Genomic DNA, 13,456 nt, shown 5'->3' on the forward strand with positions numbered 1-13,456 from the left:
AATCAGCTAGCAAGTGATGGAAAGTGGAATCCTAGAAAATTGAAGCCAAGGAAGTATGTGATTGTATAATTCAGGAAACTACTCACCGTTTCCAGTCTTTAAGCTACCTAGACGCAACAAAATTGTTAAACAGCAAAATTTTTTAGAATTTTTCGTATAATTTTCGTGAACGCGAACTTGAAGTTGCTGTCAACAGCTATGCTATACTGAACAAAAGAGTGTTAAAGACACAACTTGGAGTTCTATACGGAAATCCCGACTTCCAAAATATAGATGTCTGTTCAATTGTTACAATACATAGTCTCCAACAACTTACAGGATCTATTCCGTGAAGTAACGAAGTTGTTAAATATTTTGGTTACAACACCAATGGCCACTGCTGAGCCAGAAAGATGTTTTTCTTGCTTGAAACGCATAAAAACTGTTTTTAAGGAACACTATGTCCCAGGATCGTCTCACTGCTCTTGCAATACTGTCAATAGAAAAGAGTATGATGCCCAAGATGGAGGGTTTAACACCAGGGTAATTGACAAGTTCTGCAGTAGGAAGGAACTTCATATTTCGTCACTAGGCGAGTCTCAAATTAAGATAAATACATATAAGTGTATATAGTAGGCAGATATAGAGATTATAGCACACTCATTATTTTGACCACCAGCCGCTACTGCTTCTGGCAAAGCTTCACCTGTCATATATGTAAATTTTGGCTTGAGTAGTTTTCGTATGGTTGGATGTTGCAGTGTTCCCATAGTCTTCAGTTAGCCAGTTGGAAAATTCATTGTAGAGCAGTGTAGAGTGTGTTTTGATTAGTTTGTTTTATAGCCTCTATTGTAATTTGTGTCAGATTCCAAAGCAGCTATCCTATCAATAGTCTCTAGACACACACCTTCATCTCAAATAGCAGAAATAACTAAAATGCTCTCTCAATTAATAACACTCAATAAAAGAATTGTATTCCAATGGATACCATCCCATTGTGGAATCCTGGGAAACGAGAATGCAGGTCCTTAGCAAAGAAGGGCAGCACTGCTACTTACAGAAATGTTACTAAATCTACGTATTACTCTGTGAAAAGATTTATTAAATCTACATACTTAGACTTCAACAAACAAAATTTGATAACACAATCTCAAGGGAAAAAATGGAACTCTCTGCATCATAATCCACAGTTAATTTCCTACTTACCACGCAAATCGTCTGTAGCTGCATTTAGATTGGTAAAAGGCCCTGATTGTTTGGCCAAACACCTGCATAGAATTGGAATATATCAATCCCCATTGTGCAATTCAAATCAAGAAATGGATTCAGAACACCTCAAAATCTGTGCTTCAGTGGCTGACCATGACAATATCTTTGAAAAATATTAGAGTGCAAGAGGTCAAATGACTTTGTCAAATATCTGGCATTAGAAAACAACAGCAACAACAAGTATAAAATGTCAGAGTAGTGGAAAAACTACCATGTGGTTATTATTAATATCAGAGAATATTTCGAAGAACATGAAAATGATGAATCTTAAGAAAACAGTTACGTGCATGATTTCTCAAATAACTGAAGTGAGATATAGACAAATTTTCTTAAATGTTTTATTATCTTAACGTAAGATATCATCATCATGAACTTCTTCGTTTCAGACCATGTGATCTGTAATGATAATCTAAGAAAGATGGCCTTGATTTCGCCATCGATGTCTTGTTCTTCCTTGATCTCTGTGTCCTCTTGCTCTGTATAGCCTACTGACACTAATTTTGAAAGAATCTCCTTTTCCATTCTTTATACATTATTCTTCCTGTAATGTAATGTAAGACATGTTTTATAAATTCTGTTCCTAGCCTTTGGTATTCTAGTCCTGAACAGTAATAGAATTAAATAACCAGGACAAAGTTTAGTGAATCACCACAAATTCCACGTGGACCCACCAGGATTCTAATGCAGGTTACCAGTGTAGAAATTCAGCGTAGCTTTTCAGCTAATAGTGCACCTTTTATGAAGCCTAGAATAAATACATGTCTTCATCTTGTTATGTTAATATCAGTAAATTTATAGATTTTGTATGTTGTTGTTGTTTTCTAATGCCAGGCGTTTGACAATAAAGTCATTTGACCTCTTGCACTCCAATATTTTTCAAAGATATTATCATGACTAGCCACTGAAGCACAGATTTTGAGGTGTTCCGAATCCATTTCTTGGTTTGAGTTGCACAATGGGCAGTTAGGGGACTGATATATTCCAATTCTATGCAGGTGTTTGGCCAAACAATCATGGCCTGTTGCCAATCTAAATGCAGCTACAGACGATTTTCGTGGTAAATCGGGAATTAACTGTGGATTTTGATGCAGAGAGTTCCATTTTTTCCCTTGGGATTGAATTATCAAATTTTGTTTGTTGAAGTCTAAGTATGTAGATTTAATAAATCTCTTCACAGAGTAATACGTAGATTTAGTAACAGGTCTGTAAGTAGCAGTGCTGCCCTTCTTTGCTAAAGCATCCGCATTCTCGTTTCCCAGAGTTCCACAATGGGATGGTATCCATTGGAATACAATTCTTTTATTGAGTGATATTAATTGAGAGAACATTTTAGTTATTTCTGCTGTTTGAGATGAGGGTGTGTGTTCAGAGACAATTGATAGAATAGGTGCTTTGGAGTCTGACAATATAACTGCATTCCTAAATTTATTGATGTGGCATAGAAGATTCCTGAGACTTTCACTTATTGCAATGATTTCACCATCAAAACTTGTTGTTCCATATCCAAGAGATCTGTAAAGTGAGAAGAGACAGCACGTAACACCTGCACCAGCACCTTGTTCTCTGGAGATCAAGGATCTGTCGGTGTATAAATGAAGCCAGTTTTGTGGAGGGTACCTAATATTAATTGTCTCTAAAGACAATTGTTTTAGTATTTCAGTGTGTACTTCTGATTTTAGTATTTCTTCTGTTAAATTTAGATTATATTCTATATTTAGTAGAGTTAAAGGGTTTGGTTTAATTTGTAGGTTTTCTTTTAAATTCGGGATATTGATTTTCTGTTTTAATTCTTGAACAATGGATATGAAACTTTTCTGAGTTTTCAATCTACAAAGAGGACTGTATGAATGCCAATTGTTGCTTGGTAATCTGATAAGTTTTTCATATTGAATGAGTGCTTTTTCTTCTATTGTCATTTTGATGCTGTTAATATTAGTGAGGAATCTCATAGAATCTATTGGCGTGACATAATGTCATAATGTCCTATATGTATGTAGTGGTTACAATGGAAATTCTGTTCTTTTGTTGCAGGGCTGGTCAATGTTCTCAGTGTCTGCGACGAAAATTGCGAGCAAGGCGACAGAAGGAGCCATTAAAATAGGAGGAATTGCATCTCAGAAGGTAGCTGATATTAGTGTTTCTGTGGGCGAGAAGGTAAGCGCTGTGGAATGTTCTTTTATTTTATTATTCCAGTTCTGTTGCATATTTATATTCCCTCTTGTATATTGCTTAGAAGTAAAACCATTAGCAGTTGAATTCCTTAAAATTGTAGAAATATAGTCCTCATGATCAGAATTTTTTTTTATTGTGATTTAAGTTCTGTGCAGTTTTGAAAATTTCATAGTACCAATAATTTTAAAATTAATATACGTCCAAATTATACAATGTGTCCTCATGGACTCTGTACAGAAGCTAAGAATATGTCCTTAAAAAAAAGTATAGGCCTAAAATATTCATATATCTTCAGTTTTTTGTAATTACAATAAAACTTAATCTATACGCTTTTATGAGAGAGGTGGGGAGTCTGAAAGAAAAAAAAGCGCGTGAGGAAGAAAAACGTAAAACTGAAATGAATTTAATGGCATCTCAAATAGCATTTCAAGACTATATGGGAAGAGCGAGTTAAAAGTCAATTTGGTAAAATTTTCTCAAGAGAAATTTAGAACTTCACATCTAAGCCATCTTTGAGTCTATAATACAATACTCAAATTTTTAACTTATTTTTTAATATTCTATATACTATATGGGACAAGCAGTGACAAACTGGACATTTGTCTCCTCTGCACATCTGAATGAACTTCATCTCACTGGGCAACCAGTAATAAAATACATTTTATGCTCGACCATGCCGAAATGTAGTAATTATACACCTGGTAGCAGCCCTTTAATGGACCTCATTAAAGTACACCTATTCATTAAAGTTCAGGTGTTCCACCAATCAGAATCAGAAAATACCATTGTAGCAATATGAAAGCGCAAGTATCGATTATTCTCGGATATGCACTCGAAAGACAACTAGTTCTGTTACTATAATAATTAGCGTTAATTGTAAATAATATTCAAATAAATTCAATTTGTCGTCTCGTTTTTCAATGTCTAATTCAATTTCAAGGTTATATCAAGATTAATGTTTATTTTACTCTCTAGATTATATCAAGGTCAATGTCTACATATCAATACTTTCGCGTCTGCGCACATCTCACAATTTACGAGGTATTGCACAAGGTCAGTTTCGCTCCTCAGTCAGATAAGAATAACATGAATACTTATGAATAATTTCAAGTTAGAAATATGGTCGAGCATAAAAAGTCGTGTGAAACTTGACTATAATGGTAATTAAGACGCTCGTATGAAAATTATGAAACTCGCGCTCGTTTCATAAATATACTCGCATCTTAATTACTACCATTATAGGCTCGTTGCATAATGTACTATTCTGTAATCCAAAACATAGCAGACATCATATTATAATAAACTAATTTTCTGCAATTACCAAGAAGGAAGTTCCTGAGAACATGTTTTCAGCTCTGGTACAGAGTCCACCTTCTCTGAGAAATTAGTAAGTTTCTTAATAATCTGAACATGAGAATTAAAGGTTATAATATATTTTATTTTAAATTCCTCTATATTCCAACAATTTAAAAATGCATGAAAGAGTAACTGTCTTATCTTCCACTTTGGTACATACCTATAGGATAGACTGTAAAAGGATGCTAGCTTTATCAGAAGACATCACATACTGATACACATGATTTAGCAGTTTATTGTGGTAAATAAAAAAAAAATGTTTCTCATAAAATACAAAACTTGGCTTTCTATTGCAGAGTACTAGCAACTAAGTATTTCCCTGTACTCTCTTAAATTCTTTTGGTACATGTTTGAAAATTGTATTCTATTGTATTTATTAACATTCCATGGTATTCATACATGCTTACAGCTGGAATATGGAACAAGTCAAAAAACTTAATACTATTATAAATTTTTAATTTATAGTCACAGTCTAGATGAAATATATACAGATGAGATTTACAATATAGTCTACTAGTACAACACAAAGTTTTAGTATCAATTTCATGAAGTGTTATTGAATGTCATGAATTCACCTACAGAATAGAAGGTGTGAGAAATTAGGTACTTCTTTAATTAATAAATAATCTTATGTTTTGAGTTTCATTTTTTATATCGATAGGGAGGCTATTAAAAATTTTTACTGCCATATAACACACTCCTTTTTGATAGCATGATAGACTTGCCGATGGAGTATGGAAGTCATTTTTTGACATGTATTTATGCTATGAACTGTTGAATTAGTTACAAAGTTTTCACGATTACATACGAGGAAGATTATTAATGAAAAGATATACTGACAAGCCATGGGCATTATTTGTAGTTTTTTAAAAATGGTCCTACACGATTCCCTAGATTTGGCACCTACCATTATTCTAATTACTCTTTTTTGTAATAGAAATATACTATTACTATCTATGGAATTTCCCCAGAATATTATTCCAAAACTCATTATCGAGTGGAAGTATGCAAAATATATTGTTTTTAAGGTATTGATATTTACTGTCTTTTGCATAGATCTAATAGCAAAACAAGCTGAATTTAGTTTGGGGGTAAATGTTTATATGAAGAAGGAAATTTTATAGTGGATTTCTCGTTCTTGTCCATATTAATTATATGTGTTAATACAGGCAAATGTCGATATAATGAACATTATTTTAACAAATTGTTCAGTTAAGTAATTGTTATCCATATCTCCATAAGGTGCAGTGTTAAATTACTAAATTTTTATGAATGCTGATATTAGGAAAATTTATTTAGAACATAGGAAAAGAAACGTACTTTCATCAAAATATAATCGATTGGATTCATTTTGTGCATTTTCCATTACTTAACTCTGCATGATGCATATTGTAGACTAATTGAATGAGCAGGTTATTCACCCCATGTGCTGCTAATGGTATTTCCTATTAAATGTAGTTGTTACAAGACAGTTTTAGACTTTTGTATGTACCAGACATTTTGTAACTTGTAAGACTAAGCTGGCATTATTCTTTAAAATGTTCTATAGGTACCCTTTGTCTCTGGAGATTCTGATTGACTGGAATTCTAAGGAAGTCACTCATTATGACAACAAAAGGAAAATGTAAACAGTTTTTTTTAAAGGAAAAAATTAATGAAAAGTATACAAAGACCAGAAGTAGTCTGATGTAGTGAAGAAATGTGCCATCAGTCAATATACACTTTCAACATTCGTTATTGCATTATGTGACTTGAATATATTTGTTCAGTTTAACGAACTTTCAATATAATGATAATTTCATGGTTCCCAGAATTTTCTTATACTGACAATTAACTATGTCATATTTTGAATATCTATATATATATATAATTTGAACTGGTAATGGAAATTACGGGTAAACAGCTGAACGAATTTTAATAAATGACCCCTCATTTTGAAGCTTGGAACCCAAAATTTTTCAGAAAAATAGTAGTTTTCAGTAAAATTTCAGTTTTCCTACATCATTTTCCTATTTTCCAAAGTCCATCTGTTGTCAGTTTTCAGAAATAATGACTTTTAGAGAATAAAACAAAACACAAACACACTACAATAAACAATATCACACGAAGGCTACGACATATTTAGAGTTCAGATGGCTCAGATTCTCTGACATCATAATATCAATATGTCGTTCTTCATTTGTGTAACTTTTTCAGAACGTTTCTGTAATATTGGTTATTAAGAACTTCAAGATTTACTAAAAAAAATTTACAGGTCAGATTCTCTGGTGTGTAATTTTCTGGGTACAGCTGTCTGTGTATTGGATATTAAAAACTACAAAACTTAAGAATATTTGATGACATTATTACCATTAAAAATGAAATATTATTATAGTGAATGCCATGATGTGAGTATTTGTAACTTATTATACAGATTGATGCTTTATTGATGATATGAAAGTGAAAAGCTTTTGAGGTTATATAAGTAGGCGTAGAGAATATCTGAAGTTAGATCTTCATTTCTATAATATTTACTGAGTGACTGCTATATAGTAGTCTATACAAAACTCACGTAAGATAACAATATTGTTATTCAAAATGAAATATTTTTATAGTTATTAATCAAGTGGTATGGGTCTTTTCCATATATTTAATGAAACTCAAGAACTGAAGATGTATAGGTTCAATAAAAAATATCTAGCAAAAAGAAAACCATTGAGAGGGATATGTTTTATTATTATGGAAGCAAATAACTTCCAAAATGTCTGGTATTCTTCAATGGAAATAATTTTGAAAAATTTTAATTTGAACTTCTAATGAACTTAGTTTGCAGCATTTGCTGCACAAGCCACTAGTTTAGTTGTAAATTTGAGATGTGGTAGACTAATTTCATATATGTATCAAATGAGATCTTTTCTGATAAACATCTTGTACTGCCTGTATGAATAAATTCTGTCTATGTATTATATATATAAAAGGCTGCTCTTTTATGGTAACATGATCATGGTCTTGGTTCCCATGATGTGTTAAATGGAACAGGACTTTAAAAGGTCAGTGGGTTTCCTCAGATCTGCCTGCATGTCTATATTTCAGGATGCCCAAAATGTGTTTGTGTTGTAACATTGTAAACAGTAATCTATATAGTGAGTCACAGAGTCCATAACTTAATCTCGATCAGAGAGAGAAATTCAATATGGTGATACAAGAAATTTCTTAATTGATCAGGTTAGTGTGGTGTAGAAATGGATAACATGGTTAACAACTGTAAACATAGACTGCAGATTATGCTTTAGAAAGACATGACCATACACACATGGATTATCAGGAATGAAGGTCCAAAAATTACTAGACTTAACAAAACCATGAATAATATAAATGTAGAGGATGCAGAGGATAACCATAAGCTTGCCTAACCATATTGCTTATTTTCATCGCCAAATCAAAAATGGGGATGTTACACACACTAAAACTAGATGGTAGCAAAATGTCATTGACCTCTGAATGAAAGTGAAATCAGTTTTTGAATATAAAGAGAAAGGCAGTTATCATGCTCACAAATGTCAAGCCTATTATCTAAATATCTAATCCAAGGAGTTCGTTGATATTTATGAGATTCAAAAGAGGTATGATTCATGCTGTTTTACTACCAGAATTGATGCTTTCGAAGTTTTCTGAATTTCTAATCCAAAAATTATGGAAGAAAGTGTGTCTGTTACACGAGTAAATATGATATTATTCCTGTGATAAGGTGATAGTTAATGCTGGTTAACAGAGTTGAATTTTTGACGTGGATGAGGAATTTTATATAACTTTTTCCTGCAGTCTTGTCAGTTGAAAACAGGGCCTGTTTACATGCCATATGTGTATGACTCTAGATACCAATTTGCTCTAAAAGTGTTTACTGATCTTGATAACTTGATAAATGAAATGAGGGTGATTTAAAATAAAGGCTGAAAATGTGGAATCCATTGACTGATTTTTAAAATATACATTATGGGCATCCTTGCTTCGTATAGCTATTGCATGACGGAGCAGACAACGCAACCAATTTGTTTAGTCAATAAGTTCACTACCTGCCTTAGAGCATGTAGATATTTTTTTTAGTCTGTGTGTGTGAATATCAATCTAGCTCAGGGTCTCTGCAGGAGGTCACTAAGGGCCATTATTGTCATTAGTAGCTTAAACTCTGTTTAATTTAAACTGCTTGAAATTTAATCCGTGGTTTAAACTATGATTCGTATTTACAGCACTATCTTGAAGGTAAATTTATTTAAACTTAAGACTTTATGGGCCGTATTCATAGACATTTTTAGCACGGGCTTTCGGTGGATTATCAGCGTTTTTCGTATTCATAAACCAGTGTTAACGATAGGATATGATTTGAATTCTGTACTAGTAACCAGTGGATAGCCAGGGCTAGTTTAGTACACACTTAGCGCGTGCTGCGAAATGTCTATGAATACGGCCCTATAAGTTCTGAGTTTAAACCATTCAGTCAGTAATCCTATATTTCTGATTTATTGTTCATTACCTAAATTATATGTTAATGTTTATTAATTAATAATTTATTTTAACCTATTTTTTTAATATCAATATTTTATTAATATCTTACATCATCATTATGAAAAGGTATACTATGTAAATACATCTTCGTGTGTCCAAAGTTTATTCAACTTTTATTTTCTTCCTCCAGTCTGTTCTGTCTTCCCAGTCCACCTCTTCTAAACCCTTTTTGCTCTATTTATTCATCTTCTAATATCATCCATCCAATTGCTTCTGGGACGACTGCTCTTTTCTTTTCCACTTGGTATCCAGTCTAGAATCTTTCAGTAGCTGCTGATCTGACATTTGTCGAACATGCAAATCAAATAACATTAATCGCATTTATATTATTGCGTTATGGTGATGCAAAAAAAACAACAAAAAAAAGACTGAAATCATGCAATTTTATTTCTTGGCATATGACTAGTTTGAAAAATAATTTGTTTATGTAGTTGTATTTGTACTTGAAGCAAGTAAAGCGATCGGTTTGGAAGTAAATCCCGAAAAGACAAAGTATATGATTATGTCTCGTGACCAGAATATTGTACGAAATGGAAATATAAAAATTGGAGATTTATCCTTCGAAGAGGTGGAAAAATTCAAATATCTTGGAGCAACAGTAACAAATATAAATGACACTCGGGAGGAAATTAAACGCAGAATAAAATATGGGAAATGCCTGTTATTATTCGGTTGAGAAGCTCTTATCATCCAGTCTGCTGTCCAAAAATCTGAAAGTTAGAATTTATAAAACAGTTCTATTACCGGTTCTTCTGTATGGTTGTGAAACTTGGACTCTCACTTTGAGAGAGGAACATAGGTTCAGGGTGTTTGAGAATAAGGTGCTTAGGAAAATATTTGGGGCTAAGCGGGATGAAGTTACAGGAGAATGGAGAAAGTTACACACACAGAACTGCACGCATTGTATTCTTCACCTGACATAATTAGGAACATTAAATCCAGACGTTTGAGATGGGCAGGGCATGTAGCACGTATGGGCGAATCCAGAAATGCATATAGAGTGTTAGTTGGGAGACCGGAGGGAAAAAGACCTTTAGGGAGGCCGAGACGTAGATGGGAGGATAATATTAAAATGGATTTGAGGGAGGTGGGGTATGATGATAGAGACTGGATTAATCTTGCACAGGATAGAGACCGCTGGCGGGCTTATGTGAGGGCAGCAATGAACCTCCGGCTTCCTTAAAAGCCATTTGTAAGTAAGTAAGTTAAAAAATTATATCAGCAAACATAACCTATATGACATTTACTTTATATTCTTGCTATCAAGGTTTTGTTATGTATTTGCAAATGTTACTAAGAAACAAGAATAATATAACATAAACTGTTTTACCATCGAGTATGTCTTAAGTACTTGAATGAAAATACTTTCCCAAGGGTAGCTTCCATTTGAAAATAAACATCGTAAATAGTTATAACGCAAATGTTTATTTTTATTTTATTTGTTTAGTATGCTGTGTCTTTTGGCAACCCTTATTGAAGGGCAGCTATCATTGTGGGATTTATATGTATAGAGCCTAAACCAATTAAAAAAATTACTTTCATTCCAGTCTTGAAAATGACTTACTCTTGACTTAAAAGTTCTTGCTCTGGGTAAAATTCTTATATCGCCATCTTTAATCCCATTAATTCCTCTATCACACATAATAATTATTAACAATATTTCCCTCCAATAAACATTTTGCTTTTAGTTTTAGGTTATAGTAAGAAGTTCAACCATTTTCTATAGTTTAACCTGTCAGATTTCGTGGTTTAAACTGAACTAGTGTTTAAACCAAGAAAGGCAGCTAAACTGAACTTGAGAATATAGTTTTTTTGTTTAAACCACGGTTTAAAGGTAATCTAAACTACTATTGACAATATGGCCCTAAGGGTCCACGAAAAACATGTATCACGTTCATGATTTTCATTTTTGAATAGTGAGAAAAATTTATCTTGAACATATATTAACATTCATTCTTCATTAACAACTTGATAGAATACACATTTATATTTACTTGGATGAGGTAAAAGTTCAAGTAGGACATTAAAAAATATATATAAATTCAAATAATTTTCTCTATTAGCGTTATTCATTTTGATATCGTTTGTGGGGCAAAGGGAACTATACAAAAAGAGCGGACTGTAGGTTTGCTGAAATGAATATTTTTCGAATAGCATCTACAGATATAATTTGAAAGCATCATTATGTAAATAACTGTTATTGATGCAATCTTGTAACTCTTTGTGAAATGATGTTGACTTTCTGGTATGATGTTCACACACCTGACATATATTTTTAACCCGTATATTTATTTTGTCCTGCATGATTATATAGTCTGGCTTTGTTCTGTCAGGTGAAGGAAGGAAAGCTGTTGGACGATGTCAGTACACAAGTCACAAACCTCGCCACAAAGGTAACCTTATTATAATATGTTGTCTCAAAATAAAGTCTAAATACTTCAGGAGTAATTCTTTCAGTATGTTACTCATCATGACAGTATTTATTTAGTGAACAAAAGCAGGTACTTACAAAAGTAATTAGTATGGGGCTTAAATTGAATAGTAAATTAAGCCATAATTTTATTGAGTAGGCCTAGGTTTTTTAAAAGAATTTTTATTAAAAATAATGTTTTCGAACAACAAAAGGAGAGTCATCTTAATGTTTTTCTTTCTTTCACGGTTCAGAAATTGTCTGTTCCTGCTTCACATTTTCACACTACCTCTTTCTAGATTTTCTACATCTCAGTGGTCTTGAGGGTAGGAGTTCATATCTGCTTGGGAAGTCTATTATCTGTCATTTTTCCAGATGTTGGATCTAGTCATTTCTGTACTTTTTCAATTTAGAAGATGATCTTCTTCTTCTTCTTCTTCTTCTTCTTCTTCTTCTTCTTCAAGTATTATTCCAAATGGCCTGTTACGATCTCACAGTTGAATTTTCAATCCAGCGCTTCTTTGGACGACCGAGAGATCTCTTCCCGTTTGGATGATAGTGGTGCATGACTTTTGGGATTCTATCTCTATGCATGCGATGGAGATGATTTATCCAGTTGTTCTGATAATGTTTTACGTGATTAATTACAGGTTCCAGTTGTAATTCTTCCATTACATCTTCATTGCGTTTGTGATCCCATTTCGTATATCCCACTGTATATCTCATAAATTTCATTTCATTAGCCGTTATTCTGCTTTCGTCTTTCTTCCTCAATGTCCATGCCTCACTGCCGTAACAGTACAGGTCTTGCCAAGACACACCTTCCATATTGACTATTTTCTTATATTAGCATTTTATCTTCCAACTTGCATTCTTTAGCTGATTTTAAGAGTCTCATTACTGCTGTCTCAATATTCTTCTTGGATACCGTACTTCTGATTCACTACCCATGCTTCACTTCTGTAAAGTAGAGTTGATAAGTTCATCTTATTATAAGATTTCAGTTGTTCTCTTCTGGTTTGATATTTTAAGTTGTTCTTCATGTTCACATACGTTATGTTTGGACAGCTTTTGCAGTTTAAACTCAATATCTAGATCTTTATTGTAAGAAATTTTTGTTCCTAGATAGGCCTAATTAGAAATTTATATTTGTTTCAAAACCTCTCCACCAACTATATTCTTACCCTTTTTTTGGATATTTGCCAATAAAAGCCACGACTTTTTTTTTTCATGGATATTTTAAGATTCTAATCAGCCTAGGTAGAATTAGGACAGATGACAAAGTGAATAATAATTATAATAATAGTGCAAATATACATTACAAAATAAACCTATTTTTTGCTATTATTATTATTATTATTATTATTATTATTATTATTATTATTATTATTATTATTATTTACCTACAATTCAATTTCTGTAGCACAAACTTGAAGTATTATGAAAGAATAGTACGCAAACAATTTATTTTAAAATCATCGTAAAAAATAATGTACCTACTGTAATAATAACAGCTTTATAGTATAGACACATCTTATAATAACATCATTTTAACAAACTCACACTGAGTTGCAGAAATGTAAAATTATGTGAAAATGTTAGCTAAACCAAAGAAATAAATATTGAGATGTATACAAAAGCAGGACCAAATATTGGTTGTTCATAAAATGCTAACATTGACTTTCGTTGAATTAATAACTTGTGAAATACTGAAAAATTCTAATTCTG

At 32.5% G+C, this 13,456-nt stretch overlaps 1 protein-coding gene across 3 annotated transcripts in view; it reads left to right on the forward strand.

Moving 5' to 3' along the window:
• The window catches only part of ArfGAP1 (ADP-ribosylation factor GTPase-activating protein 1), a 51,738-nt gene that overhangs the window by 20,039 nt on the left and 18,243 nt on the right, over nucleotides 1-13,456 (forward strand). For 2 of the 3 annotated variants that reach the window (XM_069845143.1, XM_069844964.1), the window contains exons 6-7: nucleotides 3,280-3,402; nucleotides 11,652-11,711. In XM_069845143.1, coding sequence (XP_069701244.1) covers nucleotides 3,280-3,402; nucleotides 11,652-11,711 — 183 coding nt within the window. The remainder of the gene's footprint in view (nucleotides 1-3,279; nucleotides 3,403-11,651; nucleotides 11,712-13,456) is intronic. The other variant, XM_069845057.1, reaches the window with a different exon arrangement.

The sequence above is a fragment of the Periplaneta americana genome, chromosome 1, assembly GCF_040183065.1.
Source record: "Periplaneta americana isolate PAMFEO1 chromosome 1, P.americana_PAMFEO1_priV1, whole genome shotgun sequence".
Lineage (NCBI taxonomy): Eukaryota > Metazoa > Arthropoda > Insecta > Blattodea > Blattidae > Periplaneta > Periplaneta americana.